Source organism: Lichenostomus cassidix, chromosome 12 (genome assembly GCF_008360975.1).
Source record: "Lichenostomus cassidix isolate B80296 chromosome 12, HeHo_3.0, whole genome shotgun sequence".
Taxonomy (NCBI): domain Eukaryota; kingdom Metazoa; phylum Chordata; class Aves; order Passeriformes; family Meliphagidae; genus Lichenostomus; species Lichenostomus cassidix.
Window position 1 is genome coordinate 20,589,895 of NC_139493.1, and position 25,283 is coordinate 20,615,177.

Sequence of the window (25,283 nt, forward strand, 5' to 3'; positions counted from 1 at the left end):
TGGGGAAACTCAGAAATCCTATCACCATGATGCTCAGCTTATCTATATGGGTGCTTTATCTCGCTCTCTATATCTTTCCTCAAATGGGAAACTATCTGCCTGTCGTATTGCTCTTGTTACGATCAGGGCATGGCATGAAAATTGCTCTATTGGTTTATTATGCCTATTGCATAGTAACCTGTGAGGCGATGAACACCATTCGGTATATTTACTCGACTTTGTCTGCCTGGCCTAACCTGAGCTGCTCCATCTGGGATCTCCTCAGCAATCGCACCCACCCTCTGGGGCTAGGAGGAGAGAGCGGTTTCTTCCAGCATTTCAGGCCAGGCACAGCCATCTTTGACAATATTGAGTTGTCTCTGGATGCTAAGGATGGCATAATCTTCCTGTCAGTTCTGTTTTCTTTCTTCTCTGCGACCAGCACAGTGTACCTCATGCTGAGAAACAGAACAATACTTGGTGTTGTACAGCGTCTTCTCAAAGAGGAGGAGAAAAGAAACAAGTCAGCAGGCACCACGTCCACGCAAACTGCCACCAAGAGGAAAGGAACCAAACGAGCAGCCAATGTGTCAACACAGACCATTGCCGAATCAGAACAGCCAAAGCCAGTAGCGGTTGCCCCTGTCCAGAAAAAGAAATCCAAGAGCAAGTCAGTCCGCACAGCGACTGATGAAGATGCGGCAGGACCATCTCACCAAGCAGAAGAGACAGAGCCAGAGATCATCACTCGCTCTCTATCCCTGGGGGAGCTGCGTGACCTACGGAGGGAATTCACCCGGCAGGCGAATGAGTCCATCTTGACCTGGCTGCTCCGTATCTGGGACGCTGCAGCTAACGACACTATTCTGGATGGAAGTGAGGCCAGACAACTGGGATCCCTGTCTCAGGATGTGGTCATTGACCAGGGGATTGGGAAAACCCAGGAAACTCTCAGCCTCTGGCGGCGATTGCTGGCGAGTGTACGGGACAGATACCTGTGCAAAGAAGACCTCCAGATGCACCAAAGGAAATGGAACACAATAGAACAAGGTATCCGATGCCTGAGGGAATTGGCCGTGCTAGAGATCATTTTCTCGGAAAACGAGAGATTCCCCAAGAGCCCAGATAATGTCCGGTGCACTTCACAAATGTGGCTAAGATTCGCGCGGCTCGGACCAGAGATATAGTCTCGTTACCTGGCAACATTGCAGTGGAGGGAAGGCGAAGACCAGGTGGGTGTGTTAACAAACAAACTGAGAATTTACGAGGACACTGTCACCGCTCCACTACGGACCCAGGTCTCATCGGTAGAAACAAACCTGGCCGCGCAAGTCCGGAGCTTAATTGAAGAGAGCCACCAGAAACTAAAGAAAGAGCTCAAAGAAGGATTTTTCCATGCCACACCGAAACCAACCAGAGTCTCTGCCATCAGGAGCAGACGTACTCCAGTCAGGGAAAGAAAACAAACTCCACGACGTGACCTCTGGTTTTTCCTTCAAGAGCATGGGGAAGACATGAGGAAGTGGGATAGGAAACCCACCTCCACCTTAGCAGCCCGGGTACGTGAATTGAAAAAAGAAACATCCACTTTAGGAGGCTCATCTAGGTACAACACTGCCCCAGTCTCTTGTGGCCAGAACTCCAGACAGAATGGAAGTGATAATATGACTGATCCTCTTGAAGGGACCTCAGGAACACATTTAAGGAAGAAGAACATCGTGCACCAAAAACAGGATTAGAGGAGCCCTGCCTCTAGCCAGGTAGAGGAAAGGGATAATCGGATCTATTGGACTGTGTGGATCCGATGGCCTGGCATGTCTGACCCACAAAGATACGCGGCTTTGGTTGACACCGGCGCTCAGTGCACCCTGATGCCATCCAGGTATGTGGGGACCGAATCCATTTCTATTTCTGGGGTGACAGGAGGATCCCAGCAGCTGACTGTACTGGAAGCTGAAGTGAGTTTAACTGGGAATGAGTGGCAGAAACACCCCATTGTGACTGGTCCAGACGCCCCATGCATCCTTGGCATAGATTATCTCAGGAGTGGATATTTCAAAGACCCAAAGGGACATCGCTGGGCTTTTGGGATAGCAGCCGTAGAGATGGAAGACATAAGACAACTGAATACCCTGCCCGGTCTCTCAGATAACCCGTCTGCTGTAGGACTACTGAGAATTGAAGAACAGCAGGTACCAATTGCTACAGCAACAGTGCATCGCCGGCAATACCGCACTGACAGAGACTCTGTGGCCCCCATCCATAAGATGATTCGGGAACTGGAGAGCCAAGGGGGGGTCAGCAAGGCTCACTCACCCTTTAACAGCCCTATATGGCCGGTGCGTAAGTCCAGTGAAGAATGGAGACTGACGGTGGATTACCGTGGCCTGAATGAAGTCACACCACCACTGAGTGCTGCTGTACCAGACATGTTGGAACTTCAGTACGAGCTGGAATCCAAGGCAGCAAAGTGGTATGCGACCATCGACATTGCCAATGCCTTTTTCTCCATTCCTCTGGCAGCAGAGTGCAGGCCTCAGTTTGCTTTCACTTGGAGAGGTGTGCAGTACACGTGGAACCGACTGCCCCAGGGGTGGAAGCACAGTCCCACCATCTGCCATGGACTGATCCAGGCTGCACTGGAAAAGGGTGAGGCACCAGAACATCTGCAGTATATTGATGACATCATTGTGTGGGGGGACACAGCAATGGAAGTATTTGGGAAAGGAGAGAAAATCATCAGAATTCTCCTGGAAGCCGGTTTTGCCATCAAGAAGAGTAAAGTCAAGGGACCTGCCCGAGAGATCCAGTTCCTGGGAGTAAAGTGGCAAGACGGACGGCGTCAGATTCCTTCTGAGGTCATCAATAAGATCATCGTGATGTCTCCACCAACCAACAAGAAGGAGACGCAAGCTTTCCTAGGCACCATAGGCTTTTGGAGAATGCACATCCCTGAGTACAGCCAGATCGTGAGTCCTCTCTACCTCATAACCCGCAAGAAGAATGATTTCCACTGGGGCCCTGAACAGCAGCAAGCCTTCACCCAGATCAAACAGGAGATCGCTCATGCGGTAGCCCTGGGACCAGTCAGGACAGGACCAGAGGTAAAGAATGTGCTTTACTCTGCAGCCAGGAGCCATGGTCTGTCCTGGAGCCTTTGGCAGAAGGTGCCTGGTGAGACCCGAGGCCGACCACTGGGATTCTGGAGCCGAAGTTACAGAGGGTCCGAAGTCAACTACACTCCCACCGAGAAAGAAATCTTGGCAGCTTACGAAGGAGTCCAAGCCACCTCAGAGGTGATCGGCACAGAAACACAACTTCTCCTTGCACCCCGACTGCCAGTGCTGGGGTGGATGTTCAAGGGAAGGGTTCCCTCTACCCACCATGCCACTGATGCCACGTGGAGCAAATGGATTGCCCTCATCACACAGCGCGTCCGTATTGGAAACCCAAATCGCCCTGGGATTCTGGAAATTATAACAAACTGGCCTGAAGGTGAGACTTTTAAATTATCTTCAGAAGAAGCAGAGGAGCAAGTAGCACGTGCCGAGGAAGCACCCCCGTATAACGAGCTGCTGGAGAGTGAAAGACGCTATGCCCTCTTCACCGATGGGTCCTGCCGAATTGTAGGCGCAGATCGGAAATGGAAAGCTGCAGTATGGAGCCCCACACGACAAGCTGTACAGGCTACCGAGGGACAAGGTGGATCGAGTCAGGTCGCAGAGCTTAAAGCCATCCAACTGGCTTTGGATATTGCCGAACGAGAGAAATGGCCAAGGCTTTATCTCTACACTGACTCCTGGATGGTAGCCAACGCGCTATGGGGATGGTTAGATCGCTGGAGAAAGGCTAACTGGCAGCGCAGAGGAAAACCCATCTGGGCTGCTGAGATTTGGCAGGACATCGCCGCCCGGGCAGAAAAGCTGACTGTGAAAGTTCGACATGTGGATGCACATATACCTAAGAGTCGGGCTAATGAAGAGCATCGTAACAACGAGCAGGTGGACCGAGCTGCCAAGGTGGAAGTGTCACAGGTGGATCTGGACAGGCAGCACAAAGGAGAATTATTTCTAGCTCGTTGGGCCCATGATGCCTCTGGTCATCAAGGGAGAGATGCGACATACAGGTGGGCTCGTGACCGAGGGGTGGACTTGACCATGGACAACATCTCACAGGTCATCCACAGCTGTGAGACTTGCGCTGCAATCAAACAGGCCAAGCGGGTGAAGCCTCTGTGGTATGGTGGACGATGGTCAAAGTACAGGTATGGGGAAGTATGGCATGTTGACTACATCACACTTCCCCAAACCCGCCAAGGAAAGCGCTACGTGTTGACCATGGTGGAAGCAACCACGGGATGGTTAGAGACCTACCCTGTGCCTCATGCTACTGCCCGGAACACCATCTTGGGTCTGGAAAAGCAAGTCCTGTGGAGGCATGGTACCCCTGAGAGAATCGAGTCTGACAATGGAACCCATTTCAAGAATGGCCTCATAAGCACCTGGGCTAGAGAACACGGAATTGAATGGATATACCACATCCCCTATCATGCACCAGCTGCTGGGAAAGTTGAACGGTGCAACAGACTACTTAAGACCACTTTGAAGGCACTTGGCGGGGGAACCTTCAAAAATTGGGAACTGAACTTAGCAAAGGCCACCTGGATGGTTAACACAAGAGGTTCTATCAATCGAGCCGGTCCTGCCGAGTCCGAACCTTTGCACACAGTGGATGGAGATAAAGTCCCTGTGGTACACGTAAGAGGTTTTTTAGGAAAGACTGTTTGGATTAGTCCCACGTCAGGGAAAGGCAAACCCATCCGTAGAGTGGTTTTTGCCCAAGGACCTGGTTATACTTGGTGGGTGATGCAGGCAGATGGGGAAACCCGTTGTGTCCCACAAGGAGACCTTATCTTAAGTGAGAACTCTGTAGATGGTAATAGAATAAGGGGTGGATAATGTCCTAGGTTGCAATATAGATGTAGTTTTCTATTACCACCAGCTGTGGGCCATTAGCTGCTATCACCCACTGCGGATGACAGGCAATGGGCCATCAGGGACCCACCGTGTGACTCATGGACTTATCTCATCCCATTGTGAGATGCCCTGCCGAGAAGGGAGGAGCCAGGTGTTCCCACCTGGATATAACCTGGCCTTGGAACTGCCTGAGCTAGCCCTGTCTACTGGGTTCCCAGAGGACCAGAGCTACTACTGGATCTTCAGCTGGAGACTAGACCTTCACAGGATCACCGCTTCAACTGGACTACTTCAATTGGACTGCTACTACCACCCTAACAGGGTGTTAGGTTGTATCTGACTTTGTCAGTGCTTTTCCTTGTATTATTTCACTTATTTTTAATTTCAATCTTGACTTGTGATCTCCCACTGGTTTGTTTTCAAACCAATACATTTCCCTGGTATTTTAGGTTTTTGTTTCGATGTGTGCATATGGGGTGTAGGGTCTGACAGTAATTAATCTGGCATTTGTTTACCTTTTTTTCCTGTGCCTTGTGGGCATTCTATTTATTAATAAACTGTTGGGGGGGGGTGGGTTTTGTTTTGGAATTTTTTAACTTTCATCGACTAGTACTCATTTCCTATTGATGCAAGGGATTGTCAGAACCCTTTTTGGAGGAGATTACTCATTCCAGAGTGTTTTCTCCTGGATTTGTCTCTAAACTGAGACGGTTCCTTTGTATGAGGAAAGATTCATAAATAAAACACGTGTCAGTACCATGGCTCAGGCCACCTCAAGTTATGGAAAGAAGCAATTTTTTTTCCCACACAACCCCTATATAAAATTCAGGCTATATCACACATCTTTCTCACACTGAATGCACAGGGAGGCTGGTGGAGACCTACAGCCAGGCACAGCTATAGCTACAGCTGTGTGCTATACAGATAAAAGCATAGAACACCACCACCCCAAACCTGGGTTTGTGACATTTGTTCAGCATTTACCTGTTCTCACTGACACATGGCAGTCACCAAGTTACTGACAACACCAAGCTGAGTGGTGCAGAGACACATCTGAAGGATGTGTCTCTCCAGAGGGAGCTGGACAAGCTCAAGAAGTGGGTCCAGGTCTCATCCAGTTTTACAAGACCAAGTGCTGATTCTGCACCTGGGTTGGGGCAACTCTTGGCATCAATTCAGGCTGGGGTATGTTCAAATTGTTCAAATGGAGCAGCCCTGGGGAGAAGGATTTGGGGGTGTTGGTGGATGAAAGGCTGGACATGCCCCAGCTGTGTGTGCTGGGCTGATCCCCCAGCATGGGCAGCAGGGGAGGGGGGGATTCTGCCCCTGTGCTCCACTCAGTAAGACCCAATCTGCAGAGCTGCCTCCAGCTCTGGCATCCCGGCACAGAAAGAACATCAATCTGTTGGAGCAAGTCCAAAGGAGGCCACCAAGTTGACTAGAGGTATGGAGCACCTCTGCTATGAGGAAAGGCTGAGAGACTGGGATTCTTCAGCCTGGAACAAAGAAGACTCCAGGGTGACCTAACTGCCACCTTCCAGTGCCTGAGGGGAGCCTAGAAGAAACATGGTGACTTTTTACAAAAGCATGTAGCAACAGGAAAAGGAAGAATGGCTTTAAACTGAAAGAGAGTATATTTAGATTTAGTTGTTAGGGAAAAATTATTTTAATGTGAGGGTGGTTAGGCCCTGGCACAGGCTGCCCAGAGAAGCTGTGGATGCCCCATCCCTGAAAGTGTCCAAGGCTAGGCTGGAGAGAGCTCTGAGCAACCTGGTCTAGCGGAAGCGCTCCCTGCCCACAGCAGGGATTCCTTCCAAACCAGGCCATTTTATGAGATACTCAAATGCAACTATTATAGCTTTTATAACTGCTGATGAATTGTGCTGACATCACCCTCAGGCCCTACCCACCAGAAATAGACCTTCCTGTAGACACAAACCTTTGTTTGCTCTAATTGTATCTAGCATGTGTCCTCTTCTTCAAACATTGCACGGGAAACTACTAAGAAAACAGTTCTTAGAAGTGAGAGAAAAATGAACGTACTCCCAGCATATTTTACAACACAAGCACAGACAGACTACACAATCACTGTCTGCATCAGTCAGGCTGTATTTTCTAGGATTTATAGCAAGTGTCCTTGGTGTCTTGTTCACACAAGCCCACTGGAGAAAAATAATGTAGATATTGTGCTAAACTGTACTTTGGTCTCTCCTCTCCATGCTGTGGCTGCAAGTCATGCCATGCCATGGTCTATCTGCTGAAAAGCTGCTAGGCTTTCAGGACCTTGGTGTACTGCAGACAGTGGCAGATGCAAACAGCAAAGGAAAGAGGAAGGCACAGTGGTCATTTGAGAAACAGAAGATACAGTGTTTTGTTTCTGCGTTGAAAAGCAAAGTCAAGCTTTAACTGCACTTCATATTACTGAGCCAAAAAAATCCAACCAAACCCTCCTCAAAAAAGCCAAAACAACAAAAAAATACAAACAAGCAAACAAACAACCCCCCCCCCCCAAAAAAAAGCCCAAGAGAGATGACTCGCTTCGCTGTCAGTCTCCCTTTCTTGGCGCCTCTCTGAAACATCCACCCATGCAGCATTTGTCCCCAGTGCTTTCACAGAAATCTGAACTACACTTAGTGTCAGTGCAGGAACTCTCCCTTTCCAGCACAACTCAGCAGCAGGATATGTATCCCAAATACAGCACCACAAACTCCTGTGTTGGCACCCTGGATTGTTCTACACCAAATACTACAAGAACTCACTAAGAAAGTTCCTCACCTCACTCCTTCTGAGGTTTTCCCACACCTGGTCCAGGTGTGCCCCTCGTTTATCCATTTGGAGCCAGTAGGCAAACCTACCCTGATTTTTCTTTCCCAGCAGAAGCTGCATTCCTACTTTTTATTTTGTGGACTAGGAGAAAAGATCTGAAGAGCTCTAATTCATGAAATGTGCCCTATGTTGCCAAGCACAGGCAGGTTATGCCACAACAAGTATCCTGCAAGAAACAAAAATCAGAGATGCCAAGAAGAAGCGGTGGAATATGCACAACTTGCAGCACACATTTCCCTGCAGAAAGTGGGAAAACAGCACACTGGCTGTTTTTCATAACTTATCCAGAATGCTCCCCACAACTCTGAAGCATTAATGGAAGACGTGCAGCTACTCTGACACATGGAAGCAAATGGGCACAACTGCCTGGGTTTTGGTTTTGATTTGTATGATTTGGGTTCTTTTAGTAACCTGTCCTGTAATTATCCAAACACCGAACCCATGACAAAGTATCTTACTATGGATACATGTGACTCAGGATTCTCCTTAGCTAACATCACTGCAGGGGTACCATTCTACTTATGTACTCAGCTCAAGATTTTATTTATTCTTTGCAAATTTTTAAATAAAAATCTTTGTGAAGCTGTGATATTAAGGGTAAGTTTATCACAACAGTGGAGAACAAAGAAATTAACTGTCATGGAGATTTTCTGCACAATATTAGCAAGACCTGAGTTGACACTTGGATACTCCAGATGTCAGTTAAACCTTGATGTCAGTTAGAACTTCGTAATCAGCATTAAGTCCTGATACAATACGTATGTCCTGTTACTTAACGAGTTGGTTGTTGCGTGTCCAAATGTTTGATCCAAACCCAATGCACACTGTCCCAGCCATTCCTTTGTCACAGCAGGGGTTATCACTTGGGCCTTTGGCAAAACCTCACCTCTCTTGTTTAAGCTACTTGTATAAGGATGGAGCCCTGATGCTCTCTGATTACATGCTATGCCCCAGGTGAGGATAAACATACCTGACCCTGAGCCACAGGCTGTTGCTGCCCACCCAAGCAGGCAGTCGTCATCCAGTAGCCTTTTGGGCACTGAACATGAGGAGCTTGGCATTGGTGCAGCCCACACAGGAAGCAGCAGCACTGTGGTATCTTTACACAAAACAAATGGATCCATGGTATAGAAGAAGCTGGGAAGGCTGGAATAAGCCTTATGATCACAAGCTGGGGGCACCGGTAGGTCTCTGAGATCAGAGGAAGAATATTTAAATCCAACTGAAATAATCTATTTTAAAACTGGAATAAGTCAGTTATTGTTAATGGTCTCATTTCCAAACGGTGATCTCATCACCTCTAGAAATGAGCTGGTTTTGAGCTCCAGGAGCGTGAGAGGAGGCCCCATTCCCGTTCTGCGTTTCCAGCCATCGTTCCCCAGAGACCCGTGGTGCCAGGTAGCAGGTGGGTTTGGGCTCTGCACCTCAGTTGCAGCTGAGCGTGGGAGTCTGGGTGGAAAACGCTAACCTAGACTAGCAACAGTGTTATGAATGGCACTGTGTAACACTGTTATTCAGTTTCCCCTTCCTGCACAGAATTGTTTGCTTAGAGCAGTCAAACTCCAGCTGCTTTTGGAATCTTAAATCTAAATAATTGGCAGCTTTCCATGTCCTTCCTTTCCACAACAAAAACGTTTAACCCTTCTGAGGGTTTTAGGTAGCTGTAATTTTTCACCTCCAGCAGTGCTGGTGGCACCAAGCCCAGTTCTACAAAGGTCACTGCCACCCAAAGCGTCCCCATGCAGCCATGTGCAGGGATGAACAATGCCCAGCAGCAGTCTGGCTCACCCTGCACCCACCGAGAGCTGCCTGCCTGCAGCCTCAGCTGGCACATTGGGAAGGTCTCTGTATGCTGGGTTTGTATCTTCAGGAACTAAAGAAACAAGCTTGAGCTAGTTTTGACAAAATTCCCTTAAGCTGAAAAAAAGAAGAAAATTGTTCAGCGACTCAAGCAACAGCCCTCTGCATTCGACAGCTTGTCATTCACACAGGTTTGGGAGGACATGGGGATGGCTCCCTGGGGGATAGCTGAATTCATATTTACAGCAGGAACAGCTGAACTAAAGCTATTGACTGCAGTAATTCTCCCTATGGATGCAAACTAGCAAGTGACCAAATAGATGAAGCATACTTGCAGACAACAAAATGAACACCAAACCTGCTACAGTGACACACAGAGCCATTGCGGTCTCCTCTGTGGGCTTGCCTACAGCCTATAAGTACAAAAGAAAAGTTGCACCAAAGACGTATTCCAATTAGTAGCTCTAAGTCACATTTATATTTAAAAAAAAGAGCATATTTTGACATCAAACATCTATTTCTTTATATTTCAGATTGAGGCTGCTTATTAAAAGTTAATAACCAAAATCAGTCACCCCTGTATATGCACCTCTTAACAGCAAACACCAATGAAATCCACCAGTGAGACACAGCTCTGCCCAGGGAAGCTGTGGTGGCTTAGAGGAGTTACAGAATCAGAGATTACAAAGCAAACTTTGAACCAGTAATGTGCTGAAATTTATTTCAGACCCCTGAAAGCTGTCAGGGTTCCATTTCCCAAACCAAATTTAGATTCTTCTGATGTACCAGGTGTCTTAGGGGAGTTCAGTGCATGCAATCCACTGTGACACTTTGGTAGCAAACTCAGGACTGACTCATCTTCCTCACTGGAACTTGGCCCCCAGCTCTGGTGCCAGGAAGACATTTCTCCCCTCCAGAGCAACCATGCTGCTGGAATACAGTTCACAATACATCCACAACAGCTCTCCTCAGAACAGGGGCTTTTGTCAGCAAGGTGACAATTCACCACCTGCTGGACCCACATGTCGTGGTTCTCTCAGTGAGCTGACTCAGCTCCAGCTTCAAGCAGGTGTCAGAAGGACTGCAGGGCAGCAGTGTGCCCCATGCCTCAACCATGCAAGTCAGAAAAGGCTGGCAGAGCAGCTGCTGTCAGTGCTCACAGGTCCAGCACAGGCTTGGGACAGGAGCAGTGACGAGTTGGTGAGCTGGACGAAGGAGCGACAAAGAATCAAATGCCACAGGACCTGTCACATGGCAGTCAATGCCCTGAAGTCTTGCTTGTTCCTAACCAAGCTAAACTTCAGCTAATATTTTAGTGTTTCCATAAACCACTTCAAGCTTTTCTCCTGGGTCAAGCTCTTTTTGACTTTTGTTTTTTAATTTTAACATCCTACTCCTAATCCATGATAATTACTGTTCAAAAAACAGCCACTTCAGTGATTCTAGAGAAGAACGGCTCCTGGCTTCCTGCCTGCAGTTCAAAACTGTTGAACAAGTCAGGTCTGTTCTGTCCTTTGGCAAATCCCTGCTAAGCTTGCTTCATCAGAAATGTCCACAAATCACATATTTTCAATAATCATAAGTACAAGTTTGTGCTGTTAATGAAAGCCTTCCCTCCTCTGTTACAGGGCCTGTTGGAGGTTTCTTTATTTTCTTTCTCTAATATTAAAGGCCTATTTTAAAGTTTCCATTAACTGTTTCCAGTGGTGACAGTCTTTCTTGGGCAGATTCAACACCAGCATGCTGTAGGAGCACCCCAGGAGCAAATTCATGGGACCTCAGTGCTAGATACTAAAAAGCTATCAGAATTCAAAGAATTTAGAATTTAAAAAATATTGACAAAAAGCTGAAGTTAGTACTGCTATGAAAGATTAGAAGTCTTCTACTGACTTAATTTGGCCTGACTAATTTACATATAAAGCATGAGATGAAAGCTTTGGCTGACTTTATCCACACAGCATTAGTGGCCTATTTTCACAAGGTGCCACACCTCCAGGATGTGAAATATGCTTAATTTACACTTTCAAATCCTACCGAGATACAATCATCTCAAAACCACTGCCTTAGAGTTCCATCACCACTTCAAACAATTTTAATGAACTGAATCACAAAGGACTTCTCTATCTAAACTTATGATACCTATGACACTACTTTATATATAACAGAGGTGTATTAATGATTTTGCTTATATTTAGGTTATGGAAGCAATACCTCTTTCTAGAAAATGCCATGGAGTAAAGGAAAATAATATTAAACAGTATCATATGGAAGCTAGTTACAAAAAACCCCCAACCCAACCAAAAAACCCCAGATCTTCCCTTTGCAAAGGTAGTACTCCTCGTGGAATACATGAAGAAGATGCCTGGTACAAGTCACAAAGTGGCACCCGTCCTCACAACAACTCACAGGATGAATATGTACAGAGCAGTGAACTCTATCCTGTGAGTCCAGATAAAATCCATCTTAACTCTTCTTTCTGAGCAGGACCTGCTAATGGCACTATTTTACTAGCTTTTGCTCACACCAACAGCCACCTTCAGCAAGGGTAGTCTCCTGTTTGGCTGAAGGGCCAGCTGCGAACATCAGTCAGGCTCTGTCATGGCTCATGCTGCTCAACTGGGATCACTCGGCATTCCCAACCCAAAGTTGTTGTTTTCTAATCTAGCAGCAACATCTACTAATGCTTCACACACAACTCCCCAACTTCCACATGGACTGTGAGAATTGCAATATCTCTAGTACAAATTGTTTTAATGCAGTTGTTGTTTATAACTTACATTAAGCTAGAGGCAGAACCACTGGTGAGAGAAAAAGACCAAATGAAAAGGGACAGAAAGCATGGCCAAAACAGAGGGAGATCAGTGTGGGTGTAACCCCAGCACTGCTGTACCACAGCCTGCAGTTCCACAGCCTCCAACAAACTGCAGCTTAAGAGGTGAGCAAGACTCAGGACACTAAGACTTTCTTTCAGCAGCCTTGTTTACCACTCAGCATGACAGACTGTAATAACTTTCTCATGACTTAATACAGTTGCTTCACAAGTACTATGCTGAAATCTCCTTCCCTTTTCACAGCTGTACTTCAGACAGGGTGTTACATCCAGTTTGTATTCTACAGAAACAAAAAGAAGACAAAGGTTGTGGGACAAAGCAATTGGATATTCATCAACTAATAACTAACTGCTGTTTTCAGAGATTGTCTCTTGACTGTTATCTTACAGCTACAAGAGGTTTTGAAAAGCCAAAAACCCACCACAGACCAGCTGTTCTAAATATATTTATGCCTCAGCAGTCCCTTAGTTGTACAATGCTACAACACTGGATCCAAGCTCTGCATGCAGAATTGAGCACGTTGAAGCTGTGTACCAGGAATTAGCAAGATACTGGTTTATCCATTCACAAAGTGCATGCTTTGTGGCTGTTATGTACCTACTGGCCTACACTTCCATAAAACAAGAAAAAGGAAAACAATTTTTGGCCATATAAGAGTAACACACTGCCCTCTTTTTTATAAAAAGGATTATTTTCCTAAGATGGGTTTTGATCAATCACATTAAAATTATACTGTATAAAAATATATATGTAGGCAAAACTGGCAGCAGCAAAAACAGGAGAGTCCTTTTGTCATGAGAAAGACCATGTTTATTGACCCAATGCTAGGCTTTTCCTGCCACAAGTGCTTTTGCCCAAGTTCCTCTGAACTCCAATGCCCGAGACCTTGTGAAAATCAAACGGCTCCGCCAGAATAAACAAGAGAACATACACTGCCATCATCAAGACACAAAAAGAGCAAGTTCTAGATTTTACATTTTAAAGCAAAATATCACAACAGCAGAAATGGTGGCATCCTGTTCCTGGAAGTTGTCAGTGCCTGTACTGACATGTACATACAGCAATCTATATTGATAATTAGCTATAAGTTGTCCCAACAAACATTGCTCCTAGAGCTCCTTACTATTCACAGTGGCCACACAAATGAAACACCAAGAACTTCCTTGGATATTCTCAAAAATCCAGATCCAAACTAGTTATTAATGAGGTTGATACCAGTCGTCTTTTCAACCTCTACAGCAATGGAAGGTCACAATAACCCAGACAAGAAAAATCAAGGACACTTTTCTGGCTCCCTGACCTACGCTACCCAAGGCAGCAGCAACTTGGATTTCATTACATGCAATAACTCAATACCTGGTTATATAGTAGTTCAGTGCTTACCTCCTGGCTGCATCAGGTACAGCTTGGAGCAGTACCACCTGACATACAGGTAGCTCTGGTCCAGGGAAATGCTGACTACTCTGGGCTTTTTCCATCTGCTCAACTTTGGAGCAGCAGACACCTTCCTCTAAGCAATCATACGCTAACATCTAATAGGGGTAAATGAGTAGCTCCACTGACAAATGAAATAAAGGGAGAGAATACTAAGCAATGTCAAAAAAAAAAAAAAATCTGGACCCTCTCCTTCATCTGCAGATGATGCAGTGGGCACTTCCGGGAAGCTATGGAGGGAGACTTGATACATTAGCACCCCAAATTTATTTCACCTAAAAATCAAAAAAGGCTAAAGAGGAATATCAGTAAAGTACATCAAAATCCAACTTGAAAACCAAAACACAAGGTAAAAAAAAAAGCAATGGATTATGATAGAGTCACAAGGACAGCAACAGCAGAGCACTATTACTTGTGATATCCCCCAACTGGCCCTTCTGTGCTTCTGCCCAAGAGATATTTTGTTACAAGTTATGTTCTTAAAACCTTCCATATGTTAAGTAAAAATAAATCTCAGCCACAGCTCTGAGCCAGTCCATCCACACAGCACCACAGAAGCAAACAAAGGATGGTTTTGGCTCAGCACATTACAGCACTACTTTGAGGCACACCGTGGTATACACTCTTTCATATTTTCAGAAAATGCCAATCTGACCCAAATGAACCTTGTTTGGATGGATTGCCAAGGATCATCTGCATGAATGGCAACACTCCCAAGCAGAGGTAAAACAAAGCAATCTCCTGCATCTGAAAATCTCACTGACAACAGAGGGGAAATTTTCTCTCAGTGGGGGAGGAGCGACACACACAACACACATGACACAAACCTCTTTAATTAGCACTCTGCACAGTAACTTCAAGCTGAGCAGTGTGTCTCCAGCTCCTTTCAATAGTACAGATTGATTTTACATTGTTCAAAGATTGCAAGAGGCTTTCTCCCTCCACTGCTCACACTCTCAGAAACTGTGGGCAGACCAAAGGTCACCATGAAGGTCACCAGGAGCTGTGACTAAAGAGACAGAGTAATTCAGATTGATCCTGCCATCACTGAGGCATCCACAAATGCCCAGCAACTTCATTTTAGCACAGCAATGAAAAGCTGCCCTGCAAGTGTGCTGCCAGGTCAATTCCCACACGATGGTAACTAGGAATATTAACTGCTAATTAAAACTTCAAGGATCATATTTAGAGTATTATAATGTCAAAAGAACAAGAGTTTATTTTAGTATTTCTTTAAAATCTGAAAATACAGTGTTCAAATGGTGACTTTCAATGTCTCCACTTTCAGGATTAGTTCATATTGGACACTCAGTTTCTAGGCAGCAGCCATCACAGCAAGGGAAACACTGCTATTAATATCTTCCCGTGGAATATATAAACAATACAGAAATCAGGAACAAATGCCTCCATAAGTATTTGCAAAACACATCAACTGAATTTCCACTACAATTTCCCTGCTTCAGAATGGATTTTTATTATGCTTCAAATGGCTATAAACTACACACAGTACTGCCCTTTCATAAAAATACTCAGCTCTCTCTAAAAAAATATTAAACAATAAAAAACCCAAACACTACTAAAAAGGATGCTGTCAGTATAAAAACCAACTTCAGCTAAAATAAAAACGGGGTAAGAAAGCAGCAGCTGCCATCTGCAATGTGCTGAGCCAGCACACAGCAGCCACCACTATGAATGTTATCAACTGCCTTTGAAGCTCCAGCATTGCACAAAAGGCAACTTCTTGTTAAAAAAACCAAACCAAGCCCCACCTATTCACACTGTGACCCTTTTAATTCTTTCAAGATATCAGAGGACAAGAAATCCAGTCCTGCACACTAACGATGATGGGCTCAGCTCCTTCAAGGACCAGGCTTGTTGCTGCTTGGCTTTTAGAAACAGAGCTTTGCTAACCCGCAAACAGCCATTTTTACATTTAGAGCATGTTCAGGAGCTGATTTCCAGTCATGCTGCTCAGTCCAGATGTAACTTGTGTAGTTTAGCATTATTTTTAGTGTTGTTATTTTTCTTATACACTTCCATATGCACAGTTCAAAAAACCAGCAATGAATCAAGAAATATTTTCTAAGCTGCTGTGGGACGTTGTTTGAGTATTATAATGGGGCTAGAAGGCACCAAAAACCCCACAGGTAATCAGTTTTGCAAGAGCCTTTAAGCTCAGACACTTTTCCATCAGAAGATAAAAGCTGCCACAGAATCCTTGAACAAGAAGAAATGGGTGAGAATCATTTTTATCCCAGTGTGTTACAATGAAAACAGTGTCATGCTACTACTTTACTCCCAATTTTAAGTCTCATGAACACATTCATTTCTGACATTTCAGGGTGAAAAAGACAGTGTGTAAATGCTCCTGTCTCCTGCATCCTGTCCTCTACAGCTCCAGGGACTGGAAGTGAGTGATGTGCAGTGCCAACGCTGCAGCCTCTCCTGCAGACGAGGCAGACGCAGTACGGTCAGGATAAGCGACCCCTAGAGCACACTTTGCCCACAGGGCAAATGCTGGGCTCTTTGCTTTTTTTGTTTTACACAAAATACCCTTTTTCCTCGCCTCACCAGCCTGCAATCTGGTTTTATAGAAGTTTACTCAAAGCACTCAACTGTCGTACAACTTCAGTTTGCTTAATTTTTTTCCAGCAACTTGATTGTAACTGGTTCTTCTGCCTCTACATCCATCTCCTACTTCGCTGCTCTCTACCCCACAGGTGCTATATACCAGCACTCAGGCAACTTCATTTGGTACACAAAGGATAAAGTATATTTGATACACAAATAAGAAGTATAAAGCCACTCACAAAGCCTTGCTACAAGGCATTCTAGCAAAGCTCACCATATTCTGCAACAAGGAGATTACTATTTTTGTTTTAGCTCCTTAAACTGGTATGAGCTCCCTGCTCTATGCCAATATCCCACCCCAACCCTCAATTTTCTTCTCACCTCTTTCCCTAAATCAACAAGCCTGCTCCAGTTTCTTTTATGATCATGACCATGAGTTGTGAGTTCCTCTCACAACTCATTCTGCCTCCATGGGGTCTCTGTACCTCCAGGGACAAAGTTTCTAGAAAAGCCTTTATTTTATCTCTCTCTTCAGTGCAGTCAAAACTCTCATGATACCAAAACTCCAAGCTCCACTGCTCCACAGCAACCAATTCTACTATCAACTTCCAAAGCTTTTCAGCCTCCTTCTCTAATAATTCAAGTAGCACCACTACAGCAATCTTTCTTTCCCTTGCTCCAAATCACATTCTCCATGAAAAATGTCCTTTTCTCGCTTTATGAATCTCACACCATTTTAATGCCATTCACATATCTGACCTTTGTTCATTCTTCTCATTTCTGCTTCCAAAAGCAGCAAACCCTCCTCTACTACTATTCTTTTTGTTTGAAAGGAGAATATCTAGAGATCAAGTAATTTTTTCGTTCTTTCTTCTCTAAGATTCTTATCATGAAAGACAATAATTCTTTCTACACTTTCCCTTCTCTAAGCTATTCACCTTTATATGCAGCATTACAGATTAGACACTATTCAGAACAGAGCAGTGGTTTACTCCACACCATGTGAATATGTATGGAAGTACTCTACCAAGCATATTTTTGCTATATGATTATCACTACCTCCACAGTTTCTTTGACCTTTGCAATATATCCAGAAATACCACAGCAATAACATGGAGAATTTAATATGATTTTTGTTGCATTGAAAATATATCCATTTACATAAAAAGGGAAGAAAGAGTCCTCCCATTTTGATACAGAACTACAGGCCAGACTTCATGAACAAGAGGTCTTCAAATCTAGGATACATGATAATAAACTATTTGAAAACACTCTTGGTCACCTACCTGTAGTGCACAGTGTACAATTTAGAGCATGAAGTGTCATTGCCACATATTCTGTGCTACAACATCACCCACGCCTTCTTCAAGTATAGTTCCTTACAGTGCTTTTAGGGAATGCAGAACATGGAGGTTTTTCTTTCTGGGCTGCAGAGACGAGCTGATGGGCATGTTCCTGTATGGGTTACCAGTGTGTTCAAGGGGGAGGAACAGAAAGCAACACAAACTCCACATCTTAGCAACAAATCCTTGCGGGAGAGAGACGTGTATTCATAACTTGAGGAACATTCTTCCTTCCCTGACAATGTCAAGGAAACCTGGAGAACTTCAGCAGATTACCAATTTATAAAAGAATTGCCAGCCATCATTACTCTGAGCAGACCAGGTCTAGCAAACAACTTAATGGCCTACCATGAAGAAAACACTGGCTCCAAAAAATAAATACCTGTTAGCAATTGAAACAGTCAAATATTGTGAGTAGGCTTCCCAGCAATACCTCTCCCACCTCTGTTTGCGTTATTTTAACTGCAAGTCCCAGAAAGCTGATACAAGCCCCTGTATATTCCACGTCTGAGGATGTGGAAAGATGACTGAAGCAGTCATGTTACTGCATGTGGAAGGCAGCCATGGTCATGGTGGCCTGATTTAACACAGCACGTCTTACACTTCCAGCAACTGAAGATCTGCTTCCACTCGAAGCTTGTATTCAGTTTTGGGCCCCTCACAACAAGAAAGACCTTGAGTTGCTGGAGTATGTCCACAGAAGGGCAACAGAGCTGCGGAAGAGTCTGAAGCACAAGTCTGATGAAGAGCAGCTGAGGGAGCTGGGGGGACTCAGCCTGGAGAAAAAGAGGCTCAGGAGGGACCTTCTCACTCGCTACAACTACATGAATGGAGGCTCATAGCCATATAGGGATCTGGCTTTTCTCCCAAGTAACAAGTGTCAGAACAAGAGGTTAATGGCCTCAAGCTGCGCCGGGGGCAGGGGGGTTAGGCTGGATATTAGGAAAAATTTCTTCACTGGAACCAGCTGTCCAGGGCAGTGGTGGAATCACAGCCCCTGAAAGTGTAAAAAAATCATGTGCATGTGGTGCTTAGAGACATGGTTTAATGGTGGACCTGGCAGTGCTAGTTTAGTGTTTGGACTTGTTGATCTTGGAGGGCTTTTCCAGCCTTAATGATTCTGTGACTGTATGAAGCTGTTCCCATTAGAGTTACTTGTGTGTCCCTCAGTGAAGCATTTGGCTACTCACAGTCAGAGACCAAGTTAGAGGTCTTACGTAAGACTAAAGATGTCAGGGCTGGCTGATTCGTTTTTTTAGGCTTACTTGGAGAGTATGGGTGAGCTTCATAAGACACAAACTTAGTTAAGGAAATTATTTACAGGACTTGACTGGAGTATGAGGGTTGTTATTTTTCTTATACACTTCCATATGCACAAGGAGTTGCTTGAGACCCTGGGAAAAAAAGTCATGCCAAATTCCTCCAATAGGAGGCAAGAGAACAGGATGAAGGGTAAAATTCACAGATCTTTATAGAGATCTGCGTGCTGGATATCCCTTTCTTCTATGGTTTAAAACAAACAAAAACATCCCACTATAAAGAGATGTATGTCTGTGTTCAATACAGACCTGATAATCCCATCATTATCAACAAAAAAAAGGGGGAAGCAAGCTCCCTGCATGCAGCAGGCTGAGTAAGTGTTTGGTGTTCACTGTCCTTCAGATCTAGATACTCTTGATAAAGCCTGTTAGATGTTAGTGCAGAACAGGAAAGTTTCTTTGAAACAAACCTCAGAAAAACAGCTTCCATCTTATAATCTTCAAGGGAGAAAACTGCTCATATATGGCTGATAACTTGTGGGAATTGACACACATTGGCCTGCCTCAGCTCACTAACACCAACTGCGTTACAAACTGCTCATACCCGTGAGAACCATAACATAGACGGAGGCAAGAAGCAAAAAACAATGAACAGAAAAACAAGAAAAGAATGTACACCTGTGAGCGGGAGGCTGTTGCTCACAAAAGATGTGTACTAAAAATAACTAACCAATAATGCTGTGTAATAACAGATTTGAAAGCCAATGGCTATATGGCACGAATGTTAGAAAATAGTATAAAAGAGACTTTGTAGCAATAAACTTAACTTCTACTTTCCTTTCTACTTAGCCTGGAGTCGTGTCTTTGTATGTCGTGCCTGTCTTGAACAGTGACAATCATTTGTGGAGGTTTAAAATATGCCATTTAGTACATATTATATTGTACCATGTCATGTCAGCTATTACTCTTAACGTACATAAAAGCACACACATTAAAATATATTTTCTTCTTCAGTTCACATAATCAGAACATCTTTTACTTTCATGGTAAAGAACCCCTCATTTATATTTATAACAAGAAGGAGACGCAAGCTTTCCTAGGCGCCATAGGCTTTTGGAGAATGCACATCCCTGAGTACAGCCAGATCGTGAGTCCTCTCTACCTCATAACCCGCAAGAAGAATGATTTCCACTGGGGCCCTGAACAGCAACAAGCCTTCACCCAGATCAAGCAGGAGATTGCTCATGCAGTAGCCCTTGGACCAGTCAGGACAGGACCAGAGGTAAAGAATGTGCTTTACTCTGCAGCCGTGAGCCATGGTCTGTCCTGGAGCCTTTGGCAGAAGGTGCCTGGTGAGACCCGAGGTCGACCACTGGGATTCTGGAGTCGAAGTTACAGAGGGTCTGAAGTCAACTACACTCCCACCGAGAAAGAAATCTTGGCAGCTTACGAAGGAGTCCAAGCCGCCTCAGAGGTGATCGGCACAGAAACACAACTTCTCCTTGCACCCCGACTGCCAGTGCTGGGGTGGATGTTCAAGGGAAGGGTTCCCTCTACCCACCATGCCACTGATGCCACGTGGAGCAAATGGATTGCCCTCATCACGCAGCGCGCCCGTATTGGAAACCCGAATCGCCCTGGGATTCTGGAAATCATAACAAACTGGCCTGAAGGTGAGACTTTTAAATTATCTTCAGAAGAAGCAGAGGAGCAAGTAGCACGTGCCGAGGAAGCACCCCCGTATAACGAGCTGCCGGAGAGTGAAAGACGCTATGCCCTCTTCACCGATGGGTCCTGCCGAATTGTAGGCGCAGATCGAAAATGGAAAGCTGCAGTATGGAGCCCCACACGACAAGCTGTACAGGCTACCGAGGGACAAGGTGGATCGAGCCAGGTCGCAGAGCTTAAAGCCATCCAACTGGCTTTGGATATTGCCGAACGAGAGAAATGGCCAAGGCTCTATCTCTACACTGACTCCTGGATGGTAGCCAACGCGCTATGGGGATGGTTAGATCGCTGGAGAAAGGCTAACTGGCAGCGCAGAGGAAAACCCATCTGGGCCGCTGAGATTTGGCAGGACATCGCCGCCCGGGCAGAAAAGCTGACCGTGAAAGTTCGACACGTGGATGCACATGTACCTAAGAGTCGGGCTAATGAAGAGCATCGTAACAACGAGCAGGTGGACCGAGCTGCCAAGGTGGAAGTGTCACAGGTGGATCTGGACTGGCAGCACAAAGGAGAATTATTTCTAGCTCGTTGGGCCCATGATGCCTCTGCTCATCAAGGGAGAGATGCGACATACAGGTGGGCTCGTGACCGAGGGGTAGACTTGACCATGGACAACATCTCACAGGTCATCCACAGCTGTGAGACTTGCGCTGCAATCAAACAGGCCAAGCGGGTGAAGCCTCTGTGGTATGGTGGACGATGGTCAAAGTACAGGTATGGGGAAGTATGGCAAGTTGACTACATCACACTTCCCCAAACCCGCCAAGGAAAGCGCTACGTGTTGACCATGGTGGAAGCAACCACGGGATGGTTAGAGACCTACCCTGTGCCTCATGCTACTGCCCGGAACACCATCTTGGGTCTGGAAAAGCAAGTCCTGTGGAGACATGGTACCCCTGAGAGAATCGAGTCTGACAATGGAACCCATTTCAAGAATGGCCTCATAAGCACCTGGGCTAGAGAACATGGAATTGAATGGATATACCATATCCCCTATCATGCACCAGCTGCCGGGAAAGTTGAACAGTGCAACGGACTACTGAAGACAACTTTGAAGGCACTTGGCGGGGGAACCTTCAAAAATTGGGAACTGAACTTAGCAAAGGCCACCTGGATGGTTAACACAAGGGGTTCTATCAATCGAGCCGGTCCTGCCGAGTCCGAACCTTTGCACACAGTGGATGGAGATAAAGTCCCTGTGGTACACGTAAGAGGTTTTTTAGGAAAGACTGTTTGGATTAGTCCCACCTCAGGCAAAGGCAAACCCATCCGTGGAGTGGTTTTTGCCCAAGGACCTGGTTATACTTGGTGGGTGATGCAGGCAGATGGAGAAACCCGTTGTGTCCCACAAGGAGACCTTATCTTAAGTGAGAACTGTGTAGATGGTAATAGAATAAGGGGTGGATAATGTCCTAGGTTGCAATATTGATGTAGTTAAGTATTCTATTACCACTAGCTGTGGGCCATTAGCTGCTATCACCCACTCCGGATGACAGGCAATGGGCCATCTGTTAGCTATTATCACTTGCTAACGACCCACCCCGCATGACAGGCAATGGGCCATCAGGGACCCACCGTGTGACTCATGGACTTATCTCATCCCATTGTGAGATGCTCTGCCCAGGAGGGAGGAGCCAGGTGTTCCCACCTGGATATAACCTGGCCTTGGAACTCCCTGTCTACTGGGTTCCCAGAGGACCAGAGCTACTACTGGATCTTCAGCTGGAGACTAGACCTTCACAGGATCACCGCTTCAACTGGACTACTTCAGCTGGACTGCTACTACCACCCTAACAGCGTGTTAGGTTGTATCTGACTTTGTCAGTGCTTTTCCTTGTATTATTTCACTTATTTTTAATTTCAATCTTGACTTGTGATCTCTCACTGGTTTGTTTTCAAACCAACACAGACGCTTGCACCTGAAGTCACATGGAATAAGTCGAAATTCAGATGTGGGCTCTTGGATAGCCTCCCCTCCTGGCAGGGGAGGCCAGCTGACTAGCTTAGGACTGGACAAGACCAGTGCCCAGTGCTTCAAAGAAAGGTGCAAGAAAGCTCAGGAGTAATAACTGCTGACTGTTTAATCCATCCATTTGTGGCTTACAGTCTGTAGTTTCACCAGTCTGAATTAAGGCAATGGTTTGAGCTCTCAAAACAATCATTTCTGCACCCGTGCCACAAAGACTTCTGCAGAGCTACAGATTTTTTAAGTACTTAAATTCTTCAACTAATTTCTCAGCAATTATCTCTCCTTAAAAACATGTGGTTTCAATAGTAAAACAATAAAAGGTCAAAACTACTTTGAGGTATTACGTTAAGCAACCTACATAAAAAAAACAAGCCATCACTTCATGACAGGAAACACAAGACTGTAAACTTTACTATCCCTCTCTTTGTGCATTTCGATGTTTTGTTATAATCCCACACCCTCAGAAATTAGGGAAGAAAAAGGGATAAAAAGGGAAATTATGCCACAAATATTTTGCAGCAAGAAAATCTGTATTGGGAATGAGGCTGAAGTACATCCAAGGGTCTCTGTGCTTGGCCTAAACAGGTTCCTCCACTTTTAAAGCTAGCAGTTCTGGAACTGAGGGAACTGATGTGCACCCACAGCACCACCATGGCCAAATATGCAGCCACACATCTTTTAGCTCAAGAATCCTCCCTTTTCTTGGTTGCATAGCAGTGCACCCTGTGCATCTTCACTCACCTCCTTCAGTTCCTGTGCAACAGAATTAAGGCGTTCATTTTCAGACTGTGCGTTGGCAAGGACATTTCTGATCTGCTTCAATTCTGTCTGCAACTCCATAACCTTTTTCATGTAGTATTCTTCTTTCGTAGCTGATTCTTGAATCAAGGTCTCCTCTCTGCTCTCTCCATCTGCTGCTACCTTCTTGTGGTTGGTATGGGCTTGTCCAAAAGCCTAGGACAGTACGAAAACACATCTTTTATCAGTAAACCTATAATTTTACATAAGTAACTTTAATTTTAAATAATTGAAAACATTTACCCTCATATATTTTTTTGAGGCAAAGAAATGTAACCTTTTCCTATACCCTCCAATTCTGGGGTCAGATTTCTGAATGTTAGTAAGTGGCCAACACTGTGCTCCTGAAAGTAAACCACTGCACCCAGTGGTTTTTTTGCAATGCAGAATGCTTAAGTAGAACCTCACGTAAACCCTCGTGGGAGGGAACAACAATGTACTGACTTCAGTCTGCTGTTAAAATAAGAGTGGCTTTCAACCAGATGACTGCAAGATGACCAGACACTGCCACACGCACATATTCTCTATAGAGCGGTCAGATTCACTTCTGCAAAACCAGGATCACTGAGAACACATTTGGTATTAGCAGCCCATTCCCTTTCCCAGGCTGGGACCTCCCTGCAGCTGCTCCTGGCTGGAGATTACAGTCCCCTCCCCTGGGCTTGGCAATATCGGCAGGGCTGCTCCGGATCCAGGCTAAGCCAGTAGGGTCATGCTGGCTGAAGTAAGTCAGCAGATGCTCCCCCAGCCAGCTGGAGACATCAATCCCCAGCAGTGTGCCAGCAAAAGCACTCGGAGGAAGGCCAGAAATCCAACCCACTTGGCCCAGCCTGCCTCTGGCTTGTACTGATATTGGTATTATTTTGCCTCCTCACATTTCTTTTTAGCGGTTTTCATTTTGCTTGAAGCCCTTCCAGGTGATGGTCCCACTGGTAGTGTTCTCCACACATGCCCAGAGCCCACACAGACACCACAGCTGCTGCAGTATGGAACAGTCTGTGGCTATCACTGGTACATGTTGGAGAGCAAAGCTAGCCACTTTCAGTAGTTATATTTGTAACACATTCTCTGGCAGATCAGCCATATTCAATGAGTTTAAAAATGTGATCTTCTAAGTGTGCATGCATGCACCACAATCCAACCCAAGGTGTGTTTGGAGCTTTCAGGTGCCACAGATTCTTTGTGGGATGCCAAAACATGGCAGGTTTCCCCAGTCAACATTAATATCAGGCAAATTCAAGGACAGGGAAGCATCTAATGAAACTCCTTATCTAGTCATTCATTTTCAATTGGCAAATTTTTGCCAACTCTTCAGAAAAATACTGTCAGAGAAGAAAAAAAATCTGGTTTGAAGAGAAACAGATTTCAGTGTTTTATCACTTCTGTATATTACAGCAGGCACACTTATAGCACAGAAACTACTGACTATGCCAGGACCTAAACAGCTGATCAAGTATGCTAGCTCTGCCTATGATTAAAGGCACTCAGATATCGCTCCCATCAGACGAAATTTTATTTCAGATAAGCAAGTCAGAGATACAGGAGACAAATATCCATTGCAGAAATTCTAGCCAGATTCACCAAGATGACCTAAGGGAAATTAAAAAGTGTCACATTTCAGACAGAAAGCACCATCTGTGCAAGTCCTCGTCAAATGAATTTCAACAAAGCAGCTTAAAAGCCTAATAACCAAGATCTCCATAAATGTTAAAAGGGTAACAAAAAGCATGCCAGCTCCTCAAATACACTGTTTCTTCCTCCCTTAATAA

General features: G+C 45.3%; 1 protein-coding gene across 2 annotated transcripts in view; it reads right to left on the reverse strand.

Moving 5' to 3' along the window:
- BICD2 (BICD cargo adaptor 2) overlaps positions 1-25,283 on the reverse strand; it is a 109,059-nt gene that overhangs the window by 33,689 nt on the left and 50,087 nt on the right. For both annotated transcript variants that reach the window (XM_085073179.1, XM_085073180.1), the window contains exon 2: positions 23,458-23,670. In XM_085073179.1, the coding sequence (XP_084929305.1) occupies positions 23,458-23,670 (213 nt within the window). The remainder of the gene's footprint in view (positions 1-23,457; positions 23,671-25,283) is intronic.